At 40.0% G+C, this 24,296-nt stretch overlaps 1 protein-coding gene across 1 annotated transcript in view; it reads left to right on the top strand.

Annotated features, from left to right (window-relative positions):
• The window catches only part of gsk3ba (glycogen synthase kinase 3 beta, genome duplicate a), a 189,022-nt gene that overhangs the window by 75,837 nt on the left and 88,889 nt on the right, over positions 1-24,296 (top strand). Inside the window, exon 2 of the mRNA XM_043701008.1 lies at positions 3,618-3,811. Within this exon, the coding sequence (XP_043556943.1) occupies positions 3,618-3,811 (194 nt within the window). The remainder of the gene's footprint in view (positions 1-3,617; positions 3,812-24,296) is intronic.

Below are 24,296 nucleotides of genomic sequence, written 5' to 3'. Positions count from 1 at the left end.
GGGCATAGCTTTAAATTAAGTGGTGGTAGGTATAGGACAGATGTTAGGGGTAGGTTCTTTACTCAGCGAGTCGTGAGTTCATGGAATGCACTGCCAGTAGCAGTGGTGGACTCTCCCTCTTTATGGGCATTTAAGCGGGCATTGGATAGACATATGGAGGATAGTGGGCTAGTGTAGGTTAGGTGGGCTTGGATCGGCGCAACATCGAGGGCCAAAGGGCCTGTACTGCGCTGTATTCTTCTATGTTCTATATGTACCCAAACCTTTAAAGGTGATAGGACTGTTTGGGAAGTCATTTTTGAAAGAAGAAAATATCAAATCCATGGGTTTATAAATCATCTAATGTGCGATAAAACAGCATTACCTTTCTCTTTGTCTCACATGGAAAACCAAAGATAGTAATGCTAATATAACCTTGTGGTTTAGTGCAAAGTTTCTTTTACATATTACTTCTGTAAAGTGCCTTGGCATGTTTTACTACATTATAGACATTCATATCAAAGCAGGAAGTTGGAAAGGCTGGGGTAACAGATTATTCTCCTTGGAACAGAAGGCTAAGGAGACAATAAGTACTCAGAATCATGAAGAATTTTCATGGCAAAAATGCAGAAATCCTTTCCTTTGGTAGAAGGGTCAGTATATAGAGGAGAAAACATAATTAACAAAGCTGCAGGTGAGACTAACAGTTTATTTTATGGGGTGAAGCTCTTCTAGGTCCCATTGAAATACTATTGTTTTAATCCCTACATTATACTATTGCACAAATATATTTAAACATATATTACATGTCATTTGTCATTAGATTAAATTAATATTTAAAAATGTTTGCACTCCAAAAATCATGCAGCATCTATGGAAAGTGAAGCAATTCTGGAAAATGTTAGCTGAAAGTGACCTAATAGTGGTCTTTAAAATTTACAGAAGATTTTGATAGAGACAGAGAAAACATTCCTTCATGTGGAGAACTAGAGAACAGCAATCTAAAATAGTCATTAAACAATTGAATAGGTAATTCAGAAGAAATCAATCCAGAGTCTGGTGAGCCCTTGAATTGGGCTAATGGAGAAATGGCTCCAAATAACTTAAAAGTGAAAAATGACTGAGAGATGATAGTCATGAACAATTTATATTATATCATACGAAAGGATTATGGGAGAGTAGGTACAAAGTGATGGAGTGCCTACAGATGGAAGATAATATTCTCCAAACATTAACGCGGTTGTTGTGATATTGGCTTCCAATGCAATAGTATTGTTGAGGTAAGTAGACAACTTCTTTAAAAAGGACATTTGTTCATGTTGACACCTCTGCTGTGGGAATTAGTTGGGGTTTTGCAACGTTACTGTTAAGAGTTAGGGAATAGATAAGGAGCAAGATCTTGTGGGTAGTCATGTTGAATCACCACCAGTGTCATTTATTATAAATATTGCAAGTGTACAAAGTGCATTAAGTTTTAGTTTGGGGATTCTGTTAGAAAGAAGGGTTCAGATTTCTTGTATGTAGAGAAAGATGCAAAGAAAACCTGGAATGTGCACTTACCAGACTCCCTGAGGGGGATGAATAATGCAGTGATTAAAGTTAGTTCAAAGGAATGGGAGCAATAACTCGCTTATATCTATCTAAAATTTCAACTTATCCTAACAATTCCAATCCATGAAAACAGACAGAGTGGAAATGGTGATAGAAACGTCATTCACTTAAGTTTTCAAATGATAAATTAGGGGAGACCAAACACATTAAGATAATGATTGATCAAATATATAAGAAGCTGGACACGTTCAGAAACTAGCAGGACAATTGGTACATGCCAATAATACAAATGACAATACTGAGAAAAGTGAGTCTGCTGTGCCAACATGTGTTAAAGGATGTTATTTTATCTGGTAGAACATGGAGATCCAAGAGTGTTGATGGATAGATTGGCACAACCATTCTCGTTTTATGCAGTATAGCAAAGGAAATAAGATTTTAACTATACAGCTAGAACAGCTAAAGAAGTCTAATTTGTCCCATGTTTGATTGAACTCCCAGCATAATCAGAATTTGTTTGAAGTCCATAGTGCCTGTTGTAATTCTGTGCTGAGGATGTCCAAATCATCATCATAGAGATGTACAGCACGGAAACAGACCCTTCAGTCCAACTTGTCCATGCTGATAAAATATTCCAACCACTGGCAATCCACTGGTCACAGGCCTCCAGTCTGAAAAGCAACCCTCCACCACCATCGTCTGTCTTCTACCTTTTGAGCCAGTTCTGTATCCAAATGGCTAGATCTCCCTGTATTCCGTGAGATCTAACCTTGCTAACCAGTCTCCCATGGGGAACCTTGTCAAACGCCTTACTGAAGTCCATAGAGATCACATCTACTGCTCTGCCCTCATCAATCCTCTTAGTTACTTCAAAAAACTCAATCAAGTGTGTGCGACATGATTTCCCACACACAAAGCCACGTTGACTATCCCTAATCAGTCCTTACCTTTCCAAATATTTATATCCTGTCCCTCAGGATTCCCTCCAACAACTTGCCCACCACTGATGTCAGGCTCACTGGCTTGTCCTTACCACCTTTCTTAAACAGTGGCACCACCTTAGCCAGCCTCCAGCACCTCACCTGTAACTATCGATGATACAGATACCTCAGTAAGAGGCTCAGCAATCCCTTCCCACAGAGTTCTCGGGTACATCTGATCAGATCCTGGGGATTTATCCGCTTTTATGCGTTTCAAGACATCCAGCACTTCCTCTATAATATGGACACTTTTCAAGATGTCACCATCTGTTTCCCTATATTCTATATCTTCCATGTCCTTTTCCACAGTAAATACTGATGCAAAATACTCATTTAGTATCTGCCCCATCTCCTGCGATCTCCAAGTATTGAAACAGTTTAACAAGTGTGAGGCGCTGATGGGTTTTTTGTCAATATTTTATGAAAAACCGCTGAAGCTCAGACCTTCAGGTCCAGAGAGGATGGATATTGTGTCACGACTCGGGCAGTTAATAATAGACTTAAATATAGTTGCTGATGAGGAGGTGGTTTGATCAGTTGTCATTGGCTTAGGTAATATAATTACTGGTTTGTGATATAAAATCTTGAAATTTAGGTAACCAGGCTGATTAGAATGGTGATGATGAAGAACCTGCGGTGGCAAGCCATAGGATTGTAAAATAAAAGGAATTGCAATGGAATAATAAAATTACATAATGCTACCTATTTTCCCATTTCTACAAATCTTTGTGGTGTAAACGCAGTTCCATCTCTGACATCCGTCTAACAATATGCATGCCAATATTCAATTTGCAATCAGGGCTGAACAGCAAAGTGGAAGAAAGTGAAATGTTCACACTTGACAATATAAATGTTTTTGAAGTTGCATGAGTTTAAGTAGAATTCATTTGTGGGATATTGGTTCATTTTGCTTGTTTTGTGGCTAGCATACCAATGGAAAACAGAAATGTCAGTGTTATGCCCAACACTTTATTTTTAGCAATATGCCCAACATCATTTTGTTTTATTTTTAGTCAGCAATTGCTTCCAGATGTGTTTCATCTATAATTCCTGTCATCAGGATCCAGTTTGAGTACAGCTCTGACAAACTGATTTTCTTTTGCTTAGGAGACAAAGATGGCAGTAAGGTGACAACAGTGGTGGCGACACCTGGACAGGGTCCAGACCGGCCGCAGGAAGTCAGCTATACTGACACCAAGGTGATTGGCAATGGTTCCTTTGGAGTTGTTTACCAGGCAAAACTGTGTGACACAGGGGAACTGGTAGCCATCAAGAAGGTTTTACAGGACAAAAGATTTAAGGTAAGTGACACAATTTATTTTAACTGAATTTCAAAGAGCAGTTGACTTATATTTTCTCCCCCTTTCGGAGAAGCTGGATGGAAAAATGAGCAGCTGTTTTTACAGGAATAGCCAATCTAAGATTTTTTTTTCAACTGGGTCACTTTGGGGAACTAGAGGCAATGACTGGAGTCTGAAAATATTTAACAGTCAGACTACAGAGGAACCTCGATTATCTGAAGGATGCAGGTTGAGAGTATTTCGTTTGGTTATTTGAATTCCGAATAATGGAATGTTGGATGCCACAGTTTAGCCAAACATCGGGACCATGCAATCTTGCCGGATAATTCGAAATTCAGATAATCAACTGCCAGATAATCGAGGTTCCTCTATATAGTAATGAGAGAGATTTCTCAGATGGACCGTACAAAAAGTGAATTGTGAACCTCAGTAAAACCTTAGATATCTGAAAAATAGTTGTTTGTGTGGGCTATTTGAAATGGTTTTTGCAAGGTTTGTGAAGGTTTGTAGCTCAGGTTGAGGTTTAGGATGTAGGTTTGCTCGCTGAGCTGTAGGTTTGATATCCAGATGTTTCATTTCCTGACTAGGTAACATCAGTGGCAACCTCCCAGTGAAGCGAAGCTATTGTCTCCTGCTTTCTATTTATATCTTTCTCCTGGGTGGGGTTCCTAGGGTTTGTGGTGATGTCATTTCCTGTTCATTTTCTGAGGGGTTGGTAGATGGCATCTAGATCTGTGTGTTTGTTTATGGCATGGTTGGAGTGCCAGGCCTCTAGGAATTCTCTGGCATGTCTTTGCTTAGCCTGTCCCAGTCGAAATGGTGGGTGTTTTTTTTTTCATCCGTGTGTAGGGCTACGAGGGAGAGAGGGTCGTGTCTTTTTGTGGCTAGTTGGTGTTCGTGTATCCTGGTGGCTAACTTTCTTCCTGTTTGTCCTACGTAGTGTTTGTGGCAGTCCTTGCATGGAATTTTGTAGATGGTGATATTTGTAGTAATTAATTCTGTTGGTTGACCATCTGCATGTCTTGAGCTTGAGGTTGAATGCAAGATTGAGAGAATTTCACTGCTATTTCAACCAGAGGTTTATCTTGGTACATTGCCTTTGCATTTTGATAAATCCCCGTAAGTCAGCTGTGACTCAGTAGCACCCTTGCCCTGAGTTACAAGGTTCTAAGTTGAAGTTCCACACTAGGGATCGAACACAAATATCAAAGCTAACATTCTAATGCAGTGCTAACATTTAAGGTGACTTCGCTCGGATGAGATGGCAAATCAAGGCTCCATCTGTCCTCTGGTAAGATCCTGGAATCCGTTGTGAAGGATGAGATTTCTGGATACTTAGTGTATGATAAAACAGGACAAAGTGAGCATGGATTCACCAAGGGGAGGTCATGTCTATCAAATCGGCTAGAATTCTTTTGAGGAAGTAATGAGCAGGTTAGACCAAGGAGGTCTAATGGATGTTGTCTACTTTCTTGCCTTCAAGAAGGCCTTTGACAAGGTGCTGCACAGGAGGCAACTGTGTAATATAAGGGTCCATGGTGTCAGAGGCAAGGTGCTAGCATGGATAGAAGCTTAGCTGTCTGGCAGAAAGCAGAGACTGGGGATAAAAGGATTCTTCTCCAGATAGCAGCTGGTGACAAGTGCTGTTCTGCAAGGCTCAGTGTTGGAACCATAACTTTTCACTTTATACATTAACAATCTAGATGAAGGAACCAACTAGGTTTGTGGATGACACAAACGTAGAGGGACAGGTAGCATTGAGGAGGTGGGAGGCTACAGAAGGATTTTGGACTGAATAGGAGAGTGGGCAAAGAACTGGCATATGTAGTACAACATGGGAAAGTGTGAGGTCATGTACTTTCGTAGGAAGAATAGAGGCGTGGACTATTTTCTAAATGGGAAGAAAATTCAGAAGTCTGAAGTGCAAAGTGACTTGGGGGTTCTAGTCTAGGATTCTCTCAAGGTAAACTTGCAGGTTGAGTCAGTGGTTTGGAAGGCAAATGCAATGTTGGCATTTATTTTGAGAGGACTTGAACAGAAAAGAAGGGATATACTTGAGGTTTTATAAGATTCTGGTCAGACTACATTTGGAGTACTGGACGCAATTTTGGGCCACAAACCTCAGGAAGGATGTAGTGGCCCTGGAGTGAGTTCAGAGGAGATTCACGAGAATGGTCCCAGGAATGAAAAACTTAACATTTGAGGACTCTGCGTCTATAATCCAATGGAATTTAGAATGATGAGGAGGCATCTGATTGAAACATACAGAATATTGAATGCTCTGTAAAGAGTAGATATTGGAAAGATGTCTCTCCTCCCAATGGAAACTAGGACCCAACGGAACAGCCTTCAAGTAAAGAGAAGACCTTATTAGAATGGCGATAAGGAGAAACTTCTTCAGCCAGAAAGTGGTGAATCCACAGAACTCATTGCCACAGATGGCTGTGGAGGCCAGGTCCTTCCGTATATCTAAAACTGAGATAGATCGGTTCTTGAGTATCTTGGGGATCAAGGATTACAGGGAGAATGGGGTTGAGAAACTTGTCAGCATGTTTGAATGGCTGAGCAGACTCTATGGGGGAATGGCCTAATTTCTGCTCCTATGTCTTTATGGTCTCCTGTAGATTTAGAACAATTCCGGTTCTAGCTCAAAAAAGAGCAACTTAATTGACTCTGATGACCTGACCAATATTTATCACTTAAATGACAATCTAAAAGCCAGATTTATAGTCATTATCCCAGTGTTGTTTATGGAGATTTGCTGTGTGCAGATTGGCTTTCACATTTCCAACATTATAACTGACTACAGTTCAAAAAAACATTTTGAATATAGAGTACATTGAGTCAGATGATGACTGTGAGAGCACTGAATGCAAATCTATTTTTTATTTGTACTGCAATTTTAGTTTTAAGTTTAAAAGTTGGAAGAATTAATTTTAAATAATTAAAACCTAATATGAATTTGAAAAATGCTTACTTTGGGCACCTTTAGAACCGATCTAATTCAGTTTTAAGCTATTTTCTGTTGCTACCTCTTCAGGTTTTAGTGCTCCAACATTTTGCTGACCAGACAATATTCAGTTTCAGTCTGGTAACCAAAGTAAGATTGTTGGGGCTTTTATCATTTAATTCAGAATTCATATTAGCCTGATAAATGAGGACAAGGGAATGCAATTCTGTGAAGCTAGTTGTCACACCCTAAGAGCATTTTAGGAAAGCTTTGTATATGTACTACATTTATATGCAAAGACCTGAAGTCTTTGAGTACTTTGCGACTGATGAAATGTTGTTGTACTGGAAGGATAACTGAAAGACAGCTGACTTTGTTTGTGCTCTTAACAATATTTTGCTTATGAAACTTGAAGCATACTTTTTTGGTCCTTTTACTCATTGGATAGTCAACACTTAATTGCTCAATGTTGAGCAGTCTAGGCAGTGATCCTTTAAAAGGCTACCATCAGAGTTGCTTTCCTTAAGCTTATCTTCTCTGGTAACACAACACGCTATATCTTGTGCTTGTCACCCCGAGTTTGACAAGTGGAAACTTGAGAGACTGAAAACCTGTTTCTGGAGCACCAGTGGCCACTTGTAGATTGAAAAATATTCTAAGTGCTCCATTTCACATGGCCTCAAACTTGTAATTTCCACTATAATAGTACACAGGCCTGAACTCTTCTAGGTTGAGGCATCCTTAATACTAACTGAAAGCATGTACAGAGAAATTATGTAACATCTCAAATCTTAAATGAAAATAATGGCTATCAACTGAATGATGGCCAAACTGTCACTTTTAGAAATGTCTTCCTTTGTGTAGCATTTCAGTCAGTTGATTATTCCTTTAATCAGTTGCTTAAAGAACAGTTTAGCACTAAACTCAATTGTTTTTCACAGCAGAAGTCTTAATTGCCATATATAGTAAATAACGTCAGCAGCATGAGCAAGTCGACGTGTATCTGCTTGTGTATGTGTTTTTCAAAATGGAAATTAATGGAGCTGAAGTATCTCCAGCAGATGTGCACCAACACCTATAATTGTAGTTTGCTTGTTAAACGATTGAGAAGTTTACTTTTTTTTTTCACCCCCATGTTGTTATAACCCATATTATTAAAGGTTGTCGCTATACGTCTAGGTTAGAATTTCTAAAGCTTTGATTTTCCTACAAGATTAACATTTGAGCATTTTATTGAAGGTGTTGCAACATTACAGCCAATTTAGATGTGCATACATTGAAATTTTGAAAGAGATCTGTTTGTTATTTTGAAAGTTTTAAAGCAGTGGTATTTAGATATTGACAATGCAACACCGCACAAGAAGGCGGCTCAAGTGTAGACAATAGATTAGGAAATCAATTACTTATGTGCACAGTATTCTGTAATCACAAATTGTAAATACTATGTTCACTCTCCTAAAATTTTGGCAGATAAATAATGACTGAAGAACAAAACCAAAAAGTGAAGTGGGATATAATCTAAACAATTGTAGTTCCTGTGCTATGGACAATGTAGCATGTTCTCTGTAGTGCAGTCAATTGGGGTAGATAGTGTAGATTAAAATGGAAAGATTACTTGAGACCTTAACCTATTCATTTCTTGCTCAATTTACCTCAAGATTAAAATCAGACTTGGTGATCATTTTTGCACATGTTGAATCAGCCTTCAAAGTGAAGGTAAAGTTTATGAACTCTATTGAACATGTAATTGCAGTGAAAGTGTGCACATAATTAAAGTAAAAATGTGAAAACGTAGATGTGTTGCTCAGTCAAATTTCACGCACTTGAAGTTGTTAAAGTCATTGGAGGGACTGGAATCTTATTTTTCACTTCACCTACCAACTTGATAAAACCAGAATCAAACTTCAAATGGCTTAGTTGATGTTTAGGCTTTCCATTTTGTTCTTCTTGGTGCTCAAAATAATAGATTCTCAAAGCAAAATATCCTCTGAAAAAGTTGCCCCTTAAGTCACTTTTATATCTTTCCCCTCTCTCACTCTAAATCTATGCTGTCTAGTTCTGGACTCCCCCACTGCAGGGAAAAGACCTTGTCTACTTATCCTATCCATGTCCCTCATGATTTTATTAACTTCTAAAAGGTCACCCCTCATTTGAACAAGCAACACATGCTGTAGATAAAAGTGAAATCGGTGCATGCACCATAACTGGATTTCCAGTAAGCAGTTTTATAAAGTGTCACAAGGATTATTGAAAAAAATGAAAGCACATGGTGTGGGAGTAACATTGGCACAGAGAATTAGCTAACCTGCAGGAAACTAGCCGAAATAGGATTTTTTTTGGTTTGCGTGATCTAATGAGTGGTGTGCCATGTTTACAATTCATTTAAATGACTTCGATGAAGGGACTGAAGGTGTGGTTGCTAAAATTGCTGATGGCATAAATGTAGATACTATAAGTTGTGAAGATGAAAAAGCTACAAAAAATATAAATACTTGAAATGAGTAGATAAAGATCTGGCAAATGGAATATAATTTGGTAAAATCTGAGATCCATTTAGGCAGGAAGAATGAATAAGAACATTAAATGATGAGATATTGCAGAGCTATGAGATGCAGAGAGATCTGTGTCCTATTGCAAGAATCACAAAATCCAGTTGCAGCTAGTAATTAGGAAAACAAATTGAAAATCATTTATTACTAGGGGAATTAAATACAAAGTACGGAGATTATGCTTCAGTTATACACACTATTGACGAGACCATATCTGGATATTATGTTTAGTATTGATCATATTTAAGCAAGAATAGTAGTAGATTGGAAGAAGGTCAATGGAGGTTTACGGCACTAATACTTGGAATGGGTGGATTATCTTGACGAGAGACTGGACAGACGAGGCTTGTATCTGCTAGAGCTTAGTGTGAGATATTCTTTGAGATGTGAATGCATTAGAGTGCAGAGGTCATTTACAAGAGGTTTCTAGGAAGACAAAGTGGGAATGAGAGCGCCTTGGGAGATAAGGTTAAAGATAATTCAAAAAGATTTGTAAATACTCAAGAACAAGAGAGCAATTATAGAAAGAGTAGGACCTGTTAAAGATCATAGAACATAGGACATTACAGCACAGTGCAGGTCCTCCGACCCTCTGTTGCGCTGACCTGTGAAACTAATCTGAAGCTCATCTAACCTACACTACTCCATTTTCGTCCATATGCCTATCCAATGACCATTTTAAATGCCCTTAAAGTTGGTGAGTCTACTATTATGGCAGGCAGTGCGTTCCACGCCCCTACTACTGAGTAAAGAAACTACCTCTATCATACCTTAAAGACCTTCCTTCCATATCAGACATCATCCTAGTGAATCTCCTCTGAATCCTTTAATGCGGTGACAGAACTGTACGCAATACCCTAAATGCAGCCGCACCAGAGTTTTGTACAGCTGCAGCATGACTTCATACTTCTGTAACTCAATCCCTCTATCAATAAAAACTAGGACACCATATGCCGCATTAACAACCCTATCAACGTGGGTGACAACTTTCAAGGATCTATGTACATGGACACTGAGATCTTATGTTCACTACACTACCAAGAATCTTACCATTAACCCAGTACTCTGCATTCCAGTTACTCCTTCCAAAGTGAGTCACCTCTCGCTCTTTTCTGCGTTAAACTCCCTTTGCCACCTCTCAGCCTAGCTCTGCAACTTATCTATATCCCTCTGTAACCTACAACACCCTTCGTCACTGTCCACAACTCTACCGACCTTAGTGTCATCCGCAAATTTACTAAACATCCATCTATGCTGTCATTCATGTCATTTATAAAAGTGACAAACAGCAGTGGACCCAAAACAGATCCTTGTGGTACACCACTAATAACTGAACTCCAGGATGAATATTTTCCATCAACCACCAGCCTCTGTCATCTTTCAGCTAGCCAATTTCTGATCCAAGGAGCTAAATCACCTTCGATCCCATGCCTTCGTATTTTGTGCAATAGCCTAGCATGTATTGTCCCGGTTTCCCCCCTCCGTCAAAGCAAAACATTCACAGCTAGTGTAGCTACCTCCTTCAGTTTTTTATTCTGGGCCCTGGAGCAGGAGAGTGATCGCCCATATGCACAGAGACATGAGTTCTCTGTCTTCTCTGGAACAGCAGATTCTGAATGAATTATATAGTCAATTATCTGGATGCTCATCCCTATAAGGCAAACATACATATTGATTGGGGTGACCGTTACAATTGACAAGTATCAATAGTAAAGATTAAGCCATCTGATGTTACACAATGAATGTTCTTAACCTCGTTAACTGGCTTCATATAATGAATACTTTTCAGCTTGTTAACCTAATTAACTTTGCCTTCACCGTCCCATTGTTATCTGCAAGTTCTTATCTGATCTGAGTCATGCTCAGCTGAAACTTTTTTTCCCCACAAAATTCAACTTTTTTTTTCACTACCTGCTCATACCCTATACTCATTCTCACGTGCTGAACCTTATCAAACGCCTTGCTGAAATCCATATACACTACATAAACTGCTTTACCTTCATCCACCTGTTTGGTCTCCTCAAATAAGGTTTCTGCGACATGACCTACCCTTTGCAAAACCATGTTGACTATCCCTAACGAACTTAGTCCTTTTTAGATGATAAATCCGATCTCTTGTAATCTTTTCCAACACTTTACCCACCACCAAGTAAGGCTCACTAGTCTATAATTATCAGGGTTTCTCTACTCCCCTCCTTGAATGAGGGAACAACATTTGCTATCGTCCAGTCTTGTGGCAGTATTCCTGTAGACAGTGACGACATAAGAGATCAAAACCAAGGCTCGGCAATCTCCTCTGTGGCTTCCCAGAGCATCCTAGCATAAATCTCATCCGGCCCAGGGGATTTAGCTATTTTCACACTTTCCAGAATTGCTAACACCTACTTGTGAACCTCAATCCTTCTACTGTAATAGGCTGTATCTTAGTATTCTCCTCAACAACATTGTCTTTTTCCAATGTGAATACTGATACAAAATATTCAGTTAACACTTCCCCTATCTCCTCTGACTCCATGTACAATGAAGTTGTCTGTGTTTTACCTCCGGAGAGAGATTAAATGAATATTTCACATCCATTTTTACTCTTAAGGAAGAAATGGAGGCTAGAGAATTCAAATAAATATTGATGTTTTGAAAACCGTTCACCTTACAGAAGAGGAAGTGCTGAAGGCCTTAAACATTAAAGGTAGATAAATGGCTGAAAGGCCTAAGTTCTGCCCCTTTCTATTATGGTCTTCTTCTAAATCTCCATGACCTGATCAAGTGTGTCCCAGGATGTTGTGGGAAGTTCGGGAGGAAATTGCAGGGCCCCTAATAGAAATACTACTTTAATCTATAAAGATAGGTGAAGTACCGGATATCTAGAGGGTTATTAATGTTATGCCATTGTTTAGAAAAATCTGTCAGGGGACGCCTGGAAACTATGTACCTGAGAATTTGACATCAGCGGTGGGTAATTTGTTGGTGATTCTGAAAGGTAGGATTTACATTAGGAGAGGCGAGGATTGATTAGGGACAGTCAGCATGGTTTTGTGCAAGGAAAATAGTGTCACTCAAACTTTGAACTTTTAAATGAAATAACTTATTGGAATGGATTCGAGGGGCGACTAGATATAGCACATGGAGCAAATGGGATCTAAGGTTACAGGGAGAAAGTAGGATTAGGCTATTGAGTTGGACGATCAGCCATGATTGTGGTGAATGACTGCTCAGATTCAAAAGGCCCAATGGCCACCTCCTGCTCCTATCTTTGCTTCTGTGAACCAAAAAGATTGAGAGCAGAGCAAGAGTCATTATTTACATGGACTTTACTAAAGCTTTGGACAATTAGTCAATTAGTAGACTAATTAGTGAAGCGATATCACATAGGAAATAAGATGGGCTTGCCAATTTGATCCAAAAATTGTTTGATGATAGGTGACAGTGGTCATGGGCTTTTCAGACTGGAGACCTGTGACGAGAGGTATTCCACTTTTGTCATTTAGGTAAATGATTTGGATGAGGATACAGGAGGCAGATAGCATCAAAATTGCGAATATATTGGACAGTGAGGAAGGTTATCTCCGATTACAAAGAAATCTTGATCAATTGGCCAGTAGGTTGAGAAGTGGCAGATGGAGTTCAGTTTGGATAAATGTGAGTTATTGCATTTTAATAATACAAATAAGGATGGGACTTGTACAATTAATGATAGGGCCCTGGGTAGTGTTTTAGAGCAGAGACCTAAGAGTTTAGGTACATAATTCTTTGAAATTTGCATTGCAGGTGGACAGGGTGGATAAGAAGGTGTTTAGCACACTTTGCTTCATTGCTCAGACATTGGGTATAGGAGTCAGGACATCATATTGTGGTTCTACAGGATGCTGGTGAGGCCTCTTTTGGAGTACTGTGTGCAGTGCTGGTCTCCCAGTTGTAGGAAGGATATTACTAAATTGAAGAGGTTTCAGAAAAAATTTAGCAGGATATTGCCAGGAATGGAGGGTTTGAGATATAAAAATAGACTGGAAAGTCTGGGACTTTTTCAGTGCAGGAGGTTGAGGGATGACCTTTTTAGAGGTTTATAAAATCATAAACATGGATCAGATGAATAGGTCTTTTCCCTAGGGTGCGGGAGTCCAAAACTAGGGAAGATATTTTTAATGTGAGAGCAGAAAGATGTAAAAAGCAATGACACGAGAGGCAACTTTTTTTTACACAGTAGTTCATGTGTTGATTGAACTGCCAGAGAAAGTGATGGCTGCAGACACAGTTACAGCATTTAAAAGACTTATGGATAAATTCCTGAATCTGAAAGGCTTGGTGGGATATGTGCCATGTGCAGGAAAGTAGGACCAGTTTAGTTTGGGAGCATGGTCAGTGTGGATTGGTTGACTGAGAGCTGTTTCCATGTCATATGATGGTATTTCTGAGTCTATAAATAGATTGAATAAGTTGTGACTCTCTTAAAGAGAAGAGATATGAGACGTTTGCAAAATCGTGAGCAATCTGGATAGAATAGGAACAGCTTCATCTGATTCTATTTTTTAAAGGAACTCGAATGAGGGGGCATAGATTTGAGGTGATAAGCAAAAGCAGCAGGTTGAATGTCAGAAAAATCTTTTTTAACATAGTTGTTAGGCTATGGAGATATGGAATATAATGTCTGGAAGTGGTGACAGGTTGAATTGAGGCTTTGAAGAGGGCGTTAGCTGCTTGTTGGATAACAGTACTGTGCAAAGGTATTGTGGGGTTGGGGGGGAGTGGGGTGGAATATTTGATGGAAGAACTGGTGCAGCATAATGGGTCGAATGACCACAACTTGAGCTGTAACAATTCTGAGACTTAAAATACATGTGATCCTGAGGGATATTGACAGGGTGCATGTGGAAAAGATGTTTCCTCTTGACAGAGTCCAGAGCTAAAATTCACCCTTTAAATTTAAAGGGGATCACCTTTCTACTTTTGGTAATGAGAATGTGTATAGGATATAACCAGGCAGGGAGAAAGTTAAGTTCTGAGTTTTGTGAAACAAGAGGTTCAGCTGATTTGAGCTGTTTGAGCTTCGAGCTCGTGTTTAAGTGGGATTTGGGTTCTCTGTGTTTAAGTGGGGTTCGAGCCCTGTGAGGAGTAAAGTGAGAACGGGATTGAAATCCTCTAGTGGCAAAATTTGAGACTCTGAGTCCTTGTTCTGGGGGAAGAGAGTGGCTTGGATTGTGGCACCATGTGGTCGCTGCGAGGGCTTTCTCTTTTTATAAGTGTAACTTAATTGAGAGAATGCAAAACAAAACAAAAATGCTGAAATTAAGGTTGTACTAAGGTTGGAAAAGTAAAGTTCCAAGGTAAATTGTGCCATGCTGTGAGTGTTTGATGTTTAAAAAGTTTTGGTTTGTTAAAATACTGGTTTGGAAAATCCTTTTAAGGAACTGTTTTGTCTTGTTTGAATCAAGATCTCAATTCAGTGTTTTTTGTGGCTGTGTAGTGAGGCAGATTTTGTTGTTACATTGAAACTGTATAATGTACAACTTAAAATGATCAAACTTGCAACCTTAAAACAAATTGATTGAGTGCCTTGAGCCCCTGATGTGTTTGAAATTCTACAAAGCCTGTTTTAAAAATGAATAGTTGGGTCAGTGATCATGCTTTAACCAGATGAGAGAATTGTTATAATATCTTTGCTGTGTTTTTAATGCAGCATTCACTAGAAGAGTGCATTTTTAGTTTGATGTTTTGTTCAGATTTTAAAGAATATCAGAACTTGAGACTGAGCTGTTTAAATTCTGTTAAGACTTCATTGGCTCCCTTCTTACTGCAAATTCAAAGAAAGTTGATCTCTACCAAAATTGCCACTGTCATTCCAACTGTTTTATTTGGGAAGTTTCATTTGGACACCATATTTTAATATATTCTGCATTTGTTTCCCACAAATATTTGAACTCTAAATCTGAACTGAAACTGCCTCTTCTATTGCTAAAGCACAGGAAACATTTTGTTTGCTTGCTGTTCCAGACTTTTGAAATACTTTTCCTGACAGCTTTCACATTAGCCAAGTCTCAATTTGTTAAAGGAAAATATTTTTTTGAATAACCTGAACGCGGTACCCGAGGGTTTGATTTTAGGACCATTGATTGTTGCTTATAATTGACTGAATTGTTAAGGCAGTACAACTTAGAAGCCTGCTGCTTCAGCTGCTGCACTGTATACTCGGATGCACTGGTATCCTCCATCTGAAGCATCTCTAGAAGGGTGGAAGTCTAGTAGGTTTTGTTAGGTATTTAACTAGCTGAAAACTTCCTGAAGCCCTTCTTCAGGAAGGGCTTATGCCCGAAACATCGATTCTCCTGTTCCCTGGATGCTGCCTGACCTGCTGCGCTTCTCCAGCAACACATTTTCAGCTCTGATCTCCAGCATCTGCAGACCTCAGTTTCTCCTCCTAGGTATTTAACTACCCTTATCCAAGAATTCAGTTTTCTCCGTGGAGTGATGCACAAGAACAGACTGAATCTTGTTACACATTGGACTTATTGAAGGAGGTTTTGGAGAACTGGCTCGATTCCACTTGACTTGGAGGGGGTGGAGTGGTCACTAAGTACTGTGGATTTACTGGTGATTTTATTTTTCCCCACTTGGGAGGATTCTTCGAATTTTAGTTACTGTAGCAGACTAGTAATTTTTGTTATAATTACTGCATGTTGCGTATCAATAACTTGCTTAAATACTGGCTGTCAGGCTTATGAAAGCTGGTAATGCCATTGGTTATCATGAAACGATAAAAAGAGGAAATGAGAATACGTATAGGGTATAAACAGGCAGGGAAAGCCAATTTCTGAGTTTTGTGAAACAAGAGGTTCAGCTGATTTGAGCTGTGTTTGAGCTTCGAGCTCTGTGTTTAAGTGAGGTTCGAGCCCTGTGAGGAGTAAAGTGAGAAAGGCAAGGAAAGAGTTCAGCTTGAGCTTTGTGAAACAAGATGTTCAGCCGAGCATGACTCGGTTCAGATAAGAACTTGCAGTTAACGATAGTGGGGGGGGGCGGCGGCTAGAGGCAAGGGTGATGGGTGAACAAGGTGGAAATGCAGTAATTATATAGAGCCATTTAACAATATTGGAAGCATTTGGTACGCAAGGTCAGTTAACAAGGTGAAAAGTATGCATTATGTAAAGCCAGTTAACAAGGTTGAGAACATTCATTGTGTAACAGCAGATAGCTTAATCTTTACTCGTTGGTTGTAATGGTCATCCAAATAATATGTATGTTGCCTTATCTTGGTTGGGGGGCGGGGGGGGGGGATGGAAGCGGGACGACAGTAAGATGGTGGTGAAGTAGAGCTTCTGACTCTGGGCTCGTCTGCTCCAACCTGTTGTCTTTTTTTTTTGTTTTTTATTTTACTTGCCTCTTACTGAAGAGCTCAGTCATGGCGATGGCATCGCAGGTTGTGGTGTAGACTCATGGCAGCATTGGAGGCGGGTTTGGATTCCCGGCGGCTTCTGCATCCAGTGCAGATTCATGAACGGGCGGCAGAGGAGAATTTGGGCCCAGTACAAGGCCTGGTAGCATTGACGAAGGGAGTTCAAAGCAGAGTCATGGTGGCGGCTGAGGTAGAGTTTGGGCTGGTACGATACCCAGTGGTATCAGTGGCATCTGGAGTGGCAAGGTTCAGGGAGGACTTGTAGTGACAAGGGAGGCAGTGGAGATGAGACAGTGCCTAAAGAGTGATGGCTTTCGTTCCAGCGGCAACGTGGCGAAGGGGACTGGGGACTTGTGCCTGGCCACTAGGCCCATGGCCCATGATGGGCCACTTAACAAGAAGGGCTGTCAAGTTGAACACTTTATTTCTTTATTTTTCTGCCTTTATATTTTGTTTTGGTTTATTTTTCCATCTTTTAAGATGGTGCCAGAGAGTGTTGACACAATGCAGCACGTTTCACTGTATTTTGTAAAAAAAAACACATAACGATGAATAGATCAGATCAAATTTAATTTAAGACTGACTTAAGGAAAATACTTTTTGCTGTGTAGTGATTCTTAGTGGCTCTTTGCTTCGATTGCCATGCAAGAATGAGAGTGCTTGAATATTTTTAAGTTGGTGGTATTGAGATTCTTGATAAGCAAAAGGCTGAAAGATTATCTGGGTGGGTGGAAATGTGCAGTAATCAGATCAGCTCTGATCTTATGAATAGCAGAACAGGCTCTAAGGGCCAGGCATCCTACTTGTCCTAATTCATACATGTGTACCTTCTGTTATCCTTGGTTGTGGGTTTGGAAAGTGCTTTGTAGTGGAGTTACTTTAAGGATTGTGGTTATGTGGTTTATTCCTTTCACCACTCATTTTGTAATGGTGTGATGGTTGCAATTTTCCACTGCAATGACTATTTCCAAATCAGAGATTTTAGAAGATTGACACCTGCAATTTCCTCAGCCTTTAAATAAAGGTGTTTTGGTCCAACAGATTTGTTTCTGAAGTTCTGTTACTTTTTCTATTATCAATTTTTTTTTTTTAAAAACACATTCATAATTCAATGTTTGTCCCTGCTTCATTTCAGCAGAAATAAATCATTTCAGTTGCTAAGTTTAAAAACACTTCATACGTGAATTTGTTGCCCCACATCACACTATGGGTTCAAACTAAACCTCACATGGGTCAACAGAGTACATATTGATGGAAAGTAACCACTTAAAACCTCCTAGTTTAAAGACTAAACCTGAAGAATCCTATAGCAGTAATTGGATCAGCCCTGATGTTTTTTGGTAGTCGCAAAGACCTTAGTCAATCAGGGCTTTAATGTCAGCTTGTGCTTTTAAGACACCATGTATATTGATTGATTTTAGTTTCACTAAACAACATGCATTAATTAAATAATTGTGCAATAGTAGACTTTTGAAACAGTGAATACAATTATGTCCTATGTCTTGTTTTCTGGAGACTGTTACTTGAGTCTTAAGTTGAGATGGTTGTAGATTTTGTTGTGGACCAGGTCAGACCCCTCAAGACATTTTAAGAAGGTAGCCCAGATCCTAACTTTGCTAATTGTTTTAAGCAAGTGCAGAATGGATGTTCCAGGAGAGAATCAGCTGGTCAAACCACTTAGTTTTAAACAAAACAGAATGTATTTACAAGGTTACTGAATGAAACACTAGCAACAGAGAACAATACAGAATAACTTAACCTCTCCGAAAAGCCAACAGATCATTCAAACTTAATGATGCTCTTCCAAATACTTGCAACGATCTCTATAAACACCTTTGGCACAAAAGGTAAAATTGAACATAAGTTCTTACAGGATAGAAGTCAGTACCAGCCTGGACCTGGTTCTGGCAGCTTTTCCACTACTTAAACAAAACCAAACCAGAGAAAAACTGAGCTGGGATAACTGGCCACTCCCCTTTTCATTGTACAAGTGTTTTTTAAACTTGAAAGCCTTCTGCCTGAGGCAGTCTGTTAGCTATTTTCAACTTCTTTCTAAAACCCTTCATCTCCAGATTTTTTGAAGTCTGTCATTTACGATCTCTGTGGGGAAACAAAAGCCAAGGACAGCATAACTTTGTTAAAGCAGCAGCTTCATCACAATAGATAAAAATGACAACATTAGTCCAACAGGTTTATTTGGGAAGCACTAGCTTTCGGAGCGCTGCTCCTTCATCAGGACTCCACAACCACCTGATGAAGGAGCAGCGCTCCAAAAGCTAGTGCTTCCAAATAAACCTTTTGGAGTATAACCAGTTGTCTTTTTTTTTAAACTTTGTCCACGCCAGTCCAACACCAGCTCCTCAACATCATCTTCACGATATACTGCCGCTTGTTGAAACTGGTAGTGACATGAATGTTCTCACCTTTGGTGAACAGGTGTTGTTTAACATGTTTTAGTAGTTCCTTAAAACCATTCCACAGCTTATCTGAAATCATGTAGAAGCACAAAGTCTCTTTCCTGTCAGTTTACCATTCTTCTGTAAATAAATTGAGTAAATATTTTGGCATAGTGCTGAACTAAGTGATTTCTTATTTCTTCAGACATCAAATGTTTAAAATTCAGTATTTCTTTTCCATTGTGATTGCGGAAGCAGGTCCCCAACTACTTTTTTCAATAAATATGATTGCATCGGTAGAACAGTTCCTTTTCTCATCCAGGCTGGAAAAGTTGATCCATTTTGTTTCCAGTTTCCATCTCTGTTGTCTTCATCTGGTCATCTGACTTGTCCCTTCCTTGACATTGTGGGATAGGCTATCCATATAAGTATCTATTAATTACAAATTGCCACAACTATTTCAATTACTTTTCCTCACGTCCTTCCCAAAAGGACTCCATTCCATTCTCCCAGTTTCTCCATCACCTTTTTGCATCTACTTCAGTGACTGATGATCCATGATAGTGCAGGCACTATTTCTTTCGTTTTCCACAATCAAGAATTCTTCCCACGGTAGTGGACAAGGTCCTCAATAGCCCTCTCAACCCTTTCCTGTACTCCTCCTTCTCCCTCTCAGGACACGAGTGTGCCTGGGTGCTAGTCATGTTAATATTTTCTTGGTTTTCTTGTTATTAAAGGTGTCTTTTATATTCTGCTACCAACACCAACAATTAACTCCTACTCTGGATTTATCTCTCTCCAACTAGCAATTACTTTGCACTTGTTAATCCCAACTTATTTCTGTCTGTCAAGTATTGCTACCAATCCTTTTATACAGATTCTTCTGTGGAATTTAATACTTTTTATTGAGCACAACATGGAAATTGTGACTTATATAAAGTGCACCAATATTGAGCACAAGTATTATATTATCTATTCCAGTGCTGCAGCATAGTACCTGTGCGTGAAGAGGAAGGGAAAATCAGGGTCAGAGCTTTTGCATTTGATTTCTTCCAGAAGCACAGAATGACGGCCAAAAAATTTTTAGTAAACCTCTTTTTGCTGATATAGGAATATAATGTGCTTTTACTGTTATTGGAATTTATCAACTACTGTTATCACCTTATGTCTTTGAAGATTTCCTACTTCTGATCAATAAAATTAGTTGCTATTTTCCCCGATTCAGTTTGACACTTTCCTTCTTCACTGAACTTTGTCTTTTTCTAATTCAGTGAGCTTACCTTGGACTCCTAGTCTTCTCTACGTTTTTGAATATTTTATGCTCATTCTGTTCAATTATCATTTATTTGTCAATTATTTACCCAATTTTCATTGCTCAAAGTCAAATGCTTGCCTTTTTGAAATGGAAGATTGAGTTTTGCAGCAAATCCACGATGGAATGATGAGTGAACTTAATCTATCTTGGGCAAGTCATTCTCTGACACTGGAAATGCTTTAATAACATTCTTAAAGCTTGCAGGAAAAATTGTAATTACCCCGCCAATATGTAGGGTACTGTCACCCAAGACCACCCATCTAGAGTAGATGGGTGTTGGGCCATAAAGGTGTTGGGTTCCTCATTGTTTGTAATACATACAGCATTCTCCTCTACATTGTGGAGGGTGGGATGGGTTGAGGAGGAAGGAGACAAGTTTGTGGATGATGTGAAGATTGGCCTGGTGGTTGATACAAGAAAGGAGAATGTAAACAGATTGGTCAGATAAAAGATTAATGGTAGATGGAATTTAATCCTGATAAGGGAGGTGATGTAACAAGAAAATCAGTAAGAGGACACTAGGAACCTTAGAAGAACAGAGGGATCTTGGGCTGCTTGTCTGTAAATCCCTGAATGTTGCAGGTCAGGTCAATAGGCAGTTAAGGCCTACGGGCTCTTAATGTGTACCTTGACTAAGAACAGGGAGGTTAAGCCACAGCTGGAATACTGTGTGCATTTCTGGTCACTGCATGAGAGAAAGGATGTGATTGCACTGGAGGGATGCAGAAGCCGTTTCCCAGGCTGTTGCCTCGGATGTCGTGCTTTAGACATAAAGAGAGGCTGGATAAGCTCAGGTTATTTTCTGAGGTGGGGAGGGGACAGAGGAATCAAAATGGTACTTTAAAAAGAAGGGCGACACACAAAGGTAGTGACTACATGGGAAGTGAATCAAATGGAGAAATTTGAATAGCTGATTGTCTCTGCTGTTTGATTTCAAGTTTCTCTGGACATCGGAGTTTGTCTAAAAAAAATTAAGTGAAATTCACAGCTGATCTTGGAGAAACCTATATGGGGAGCATTTAAATGGCTAGTCTAAGTATAACCTTACTGTTTTGCTTTTGTAGATCCACAGAAGTGAGTAGTGTGGGTTATTTTTTAATGGTTTTATTGAGATCTGTTTCTTGATTAAACTTTTAAAAATATAAAATACAGGTACTAAGTATGCTGTTTTCTAGGTCTGTAGGTTAAGATTCAAAGTCTTTAGTAGAGTGGTGTACTCTTCCTGTGAAATGTTGGCGATTAGGTAGAGTTTGCAAGTTATTGATTGTCTGCAGGAAGTGTATTTAGTTGCGAATCTATCAGATTGCATGGATCGGTTGAAGCGGCTGTTAGAGGCAATGAGGAATTTACAGGAGCTGGAGGTGTTATGGATGGCCTTTTTCATGAAGGGAGATAAGCTGAAGATAGTCAAGTAGATGGGTAGGAGGGGGAGACAGTCATACAGGAGTTTCCTGTGGCTATCCCCATCTCTCAAACAAATACTATTTTGAAACATGTAGGTTGTGATGGACTCTTGGGAGTGTAGCGTTGATAGCCAGGTTTCTGGTACTGAGAATGGCTCTACTGTGACGACTGATACATCAGGTTCCAAGCGATCAATTGTGATCGGGAACTCTAGTCAGAGGCAAACATTTCTGTGGCCAACAAGACATCAGAATGGTGCGTTGCCTCCCTGGTGCCAGGATCAAGGATATCTGAGTGCAGAATCTTCTCTCTGGGAAGGAGAGCACAGTAGGAGGTTGACATGCACATTGGAGCTAATTACATTGGAAGAGGAAAGGATGAGATTTTGACGAGTGAATATAGAAGTTGGTAGGAATTTTAAAAAAAAAAGAGGGACCTCGAGTGTGGTCAATATCTGGATTACTCTTGGTGCCATGAGCTATTGAGGGTGGGAATAGAAGGATAAAGCAGATGAATGGGTGGCTGAGCTGATGCATGAGGGAAGAATTCACATTTTTGGATCATTGGAATCTCTTTTGGGCAGAAGTGACCTATAATAAGGACAACTTGGACCTGAATTGGAAGGGGATTAATATGCAGGTGGGGAGATTTGCTAAAGCTGCTCAGGAGGATTAAAACTAGTAAGGTGGGAGTGGGACCCAGGGACCTAGTGAGGAAAGAGGTCAACTTGAGACTGACACAGTTGTGAAAAGGTATAATTCAGTCCAGTCACGCAGGAACAAAGCAGAGAATGAGGTATGACTGATGCATGAAACTGCATTTATTTCAATGTATGAGGCCTAACAGGTAAGGACTGCAGATGCTGGGAATCAGCGTCTAGATTAGAGTGGTACTGGAAAAGCACAGCAGGTCAGGCAGCACCTGAGGAGCAGGAAGATCAATGTTTCGGGCAAAAGCCCTTCAGGAAGGCAAATGAATTCAGGGCATGGTTAAGAATTTGGGGCTTGGATTTTATAGCAATTACAGAAGGATGGCTCACGGATGGACATGACTGGCAGCTTAATGTTCCAGGGTATAGAAGCTATAGCCATTATAGAAAGGGGGGCAAGAGAAAAGGGGGAGTGGATTTTGATTAGAGATAACATAATGGCTGTATTTGGTTTAGATTAGATTACTTACAGCATGGAAACAGGCCCTTCGGCCCAACAAGTCCACACTGACCCGCCGAAGCGCAACCCATTCCCATTCCCCTACATTTACCCCTGCACCTAACACTACGGGCAATTTAGCATAGCCAATTCACCTAACCTGCACATCTTTGCACTGTGGGAGGAAACCGGAGCACCCGGAGGAAACCCACTCAGACACGGGGAGAATGTGCAAACTCCACACAGTCGCCTGAGGCGGGAATTGAACCCAGGTCTCTGACGCTGTGAGGCAGCAGTGCTAACCACTGCGCCGCCTTTACTGAGGATATTATTTGGGTGGAAGTGAGCATTAAAGGGATGATCACTTTGTTGGAAGTGTACTATAGATTCCCACCTACCCCTCATATATTCAATTGGGGGAGAATGTTTGCATGTAAAAGTATGGCTGGAAAATGAGAAGCCTTCAAAAATGAGGCAACGAGAATCCAGAGACCCTGTTGGGGTAAAGGACATGACTGGTAGGTGTAGGGAATGCTGAATGACTAGAAAAATTCAAGTTTTGGTCAAGAAAAAGAAGAAAGCAAATTCCATAGGAGAATGTAAAGGCTGTAGGAGTAAAAATAAGAGGGAAATCAGGAGGGCAAAAAGGGGACATGAGATAACTTTGGCAAATAGTTGAGGAGAATCCAAAGGGATTCTACAAATACATTAGGGAAGAAAGCTAACAAGGGAGAGAATATGGTCCCTTAAAGATCAGCAAGACTGCCTATCTGTGGTACCGCAGGAGATGGGGGAGATGGTAAATGTTTTACATCATACTGTGGAGAAGGATATGGAAGACATAGGACATGGGGAAACAAATAGTGACATCTTGCAGAGGACGTGGTGTTGGTGGATTAAAAAGCATAAAGGTGAATAAATCCCTGGGACCTGATCAGGTATACCTTTAGAACTCTGAAGTTTGGGGAGTGAGTTCCAGGCCCTTTGCTGAGATTTGTTTCTACGATAGCCACAGGTGAGTCGCCGGAAGACTGGAGGTTGGCTGGTGAGTCGCCGGAAGACTGGAGGTTGGCTAGTGTGGTGCCACTATTTAAGAAAGGTGGTAAGGAAAAGCCAGGGAACTATAGACCAATGAGCCTGACATAGATGGTGGGCAAACAGGTGGAGTTGAATTTAGATAAATGTGAGGTGCTGCATTTTGGCAAAGCAAAGCTTCACAGGACTTATCCAGTTAATGATAAGATCCTGAACAAAGAGACCTTGGAGTGCAGGTTCATAGCTCCTTGAAAGTGGCGTCGCAGGTAGATAGGATAGTGAAGAAGGCGCTTGTATGCTTTCCTTT

This window comes from Chiloscyllium plagiosum, chromosome 12 (assembly GCF_004010195.1).
Source record: "Chiloscyllium plagiosum isolate BGI_BamShark_2017 chromosome 12, ASM401019v2, whole genome shotgun sequence".
NCBI lineage: Eukaryota > Metazoa > Chordata > Chondrichthyes > Orectolobiformes > Hemiscylliidae > Chiloscyllium > Chiloscyllium plagiosum.
The sequence above is the reverse complement of the archived record's forward strand: the minus strand, read 5'-3'. Positions and strand labels throughout refer to the sequence as shown.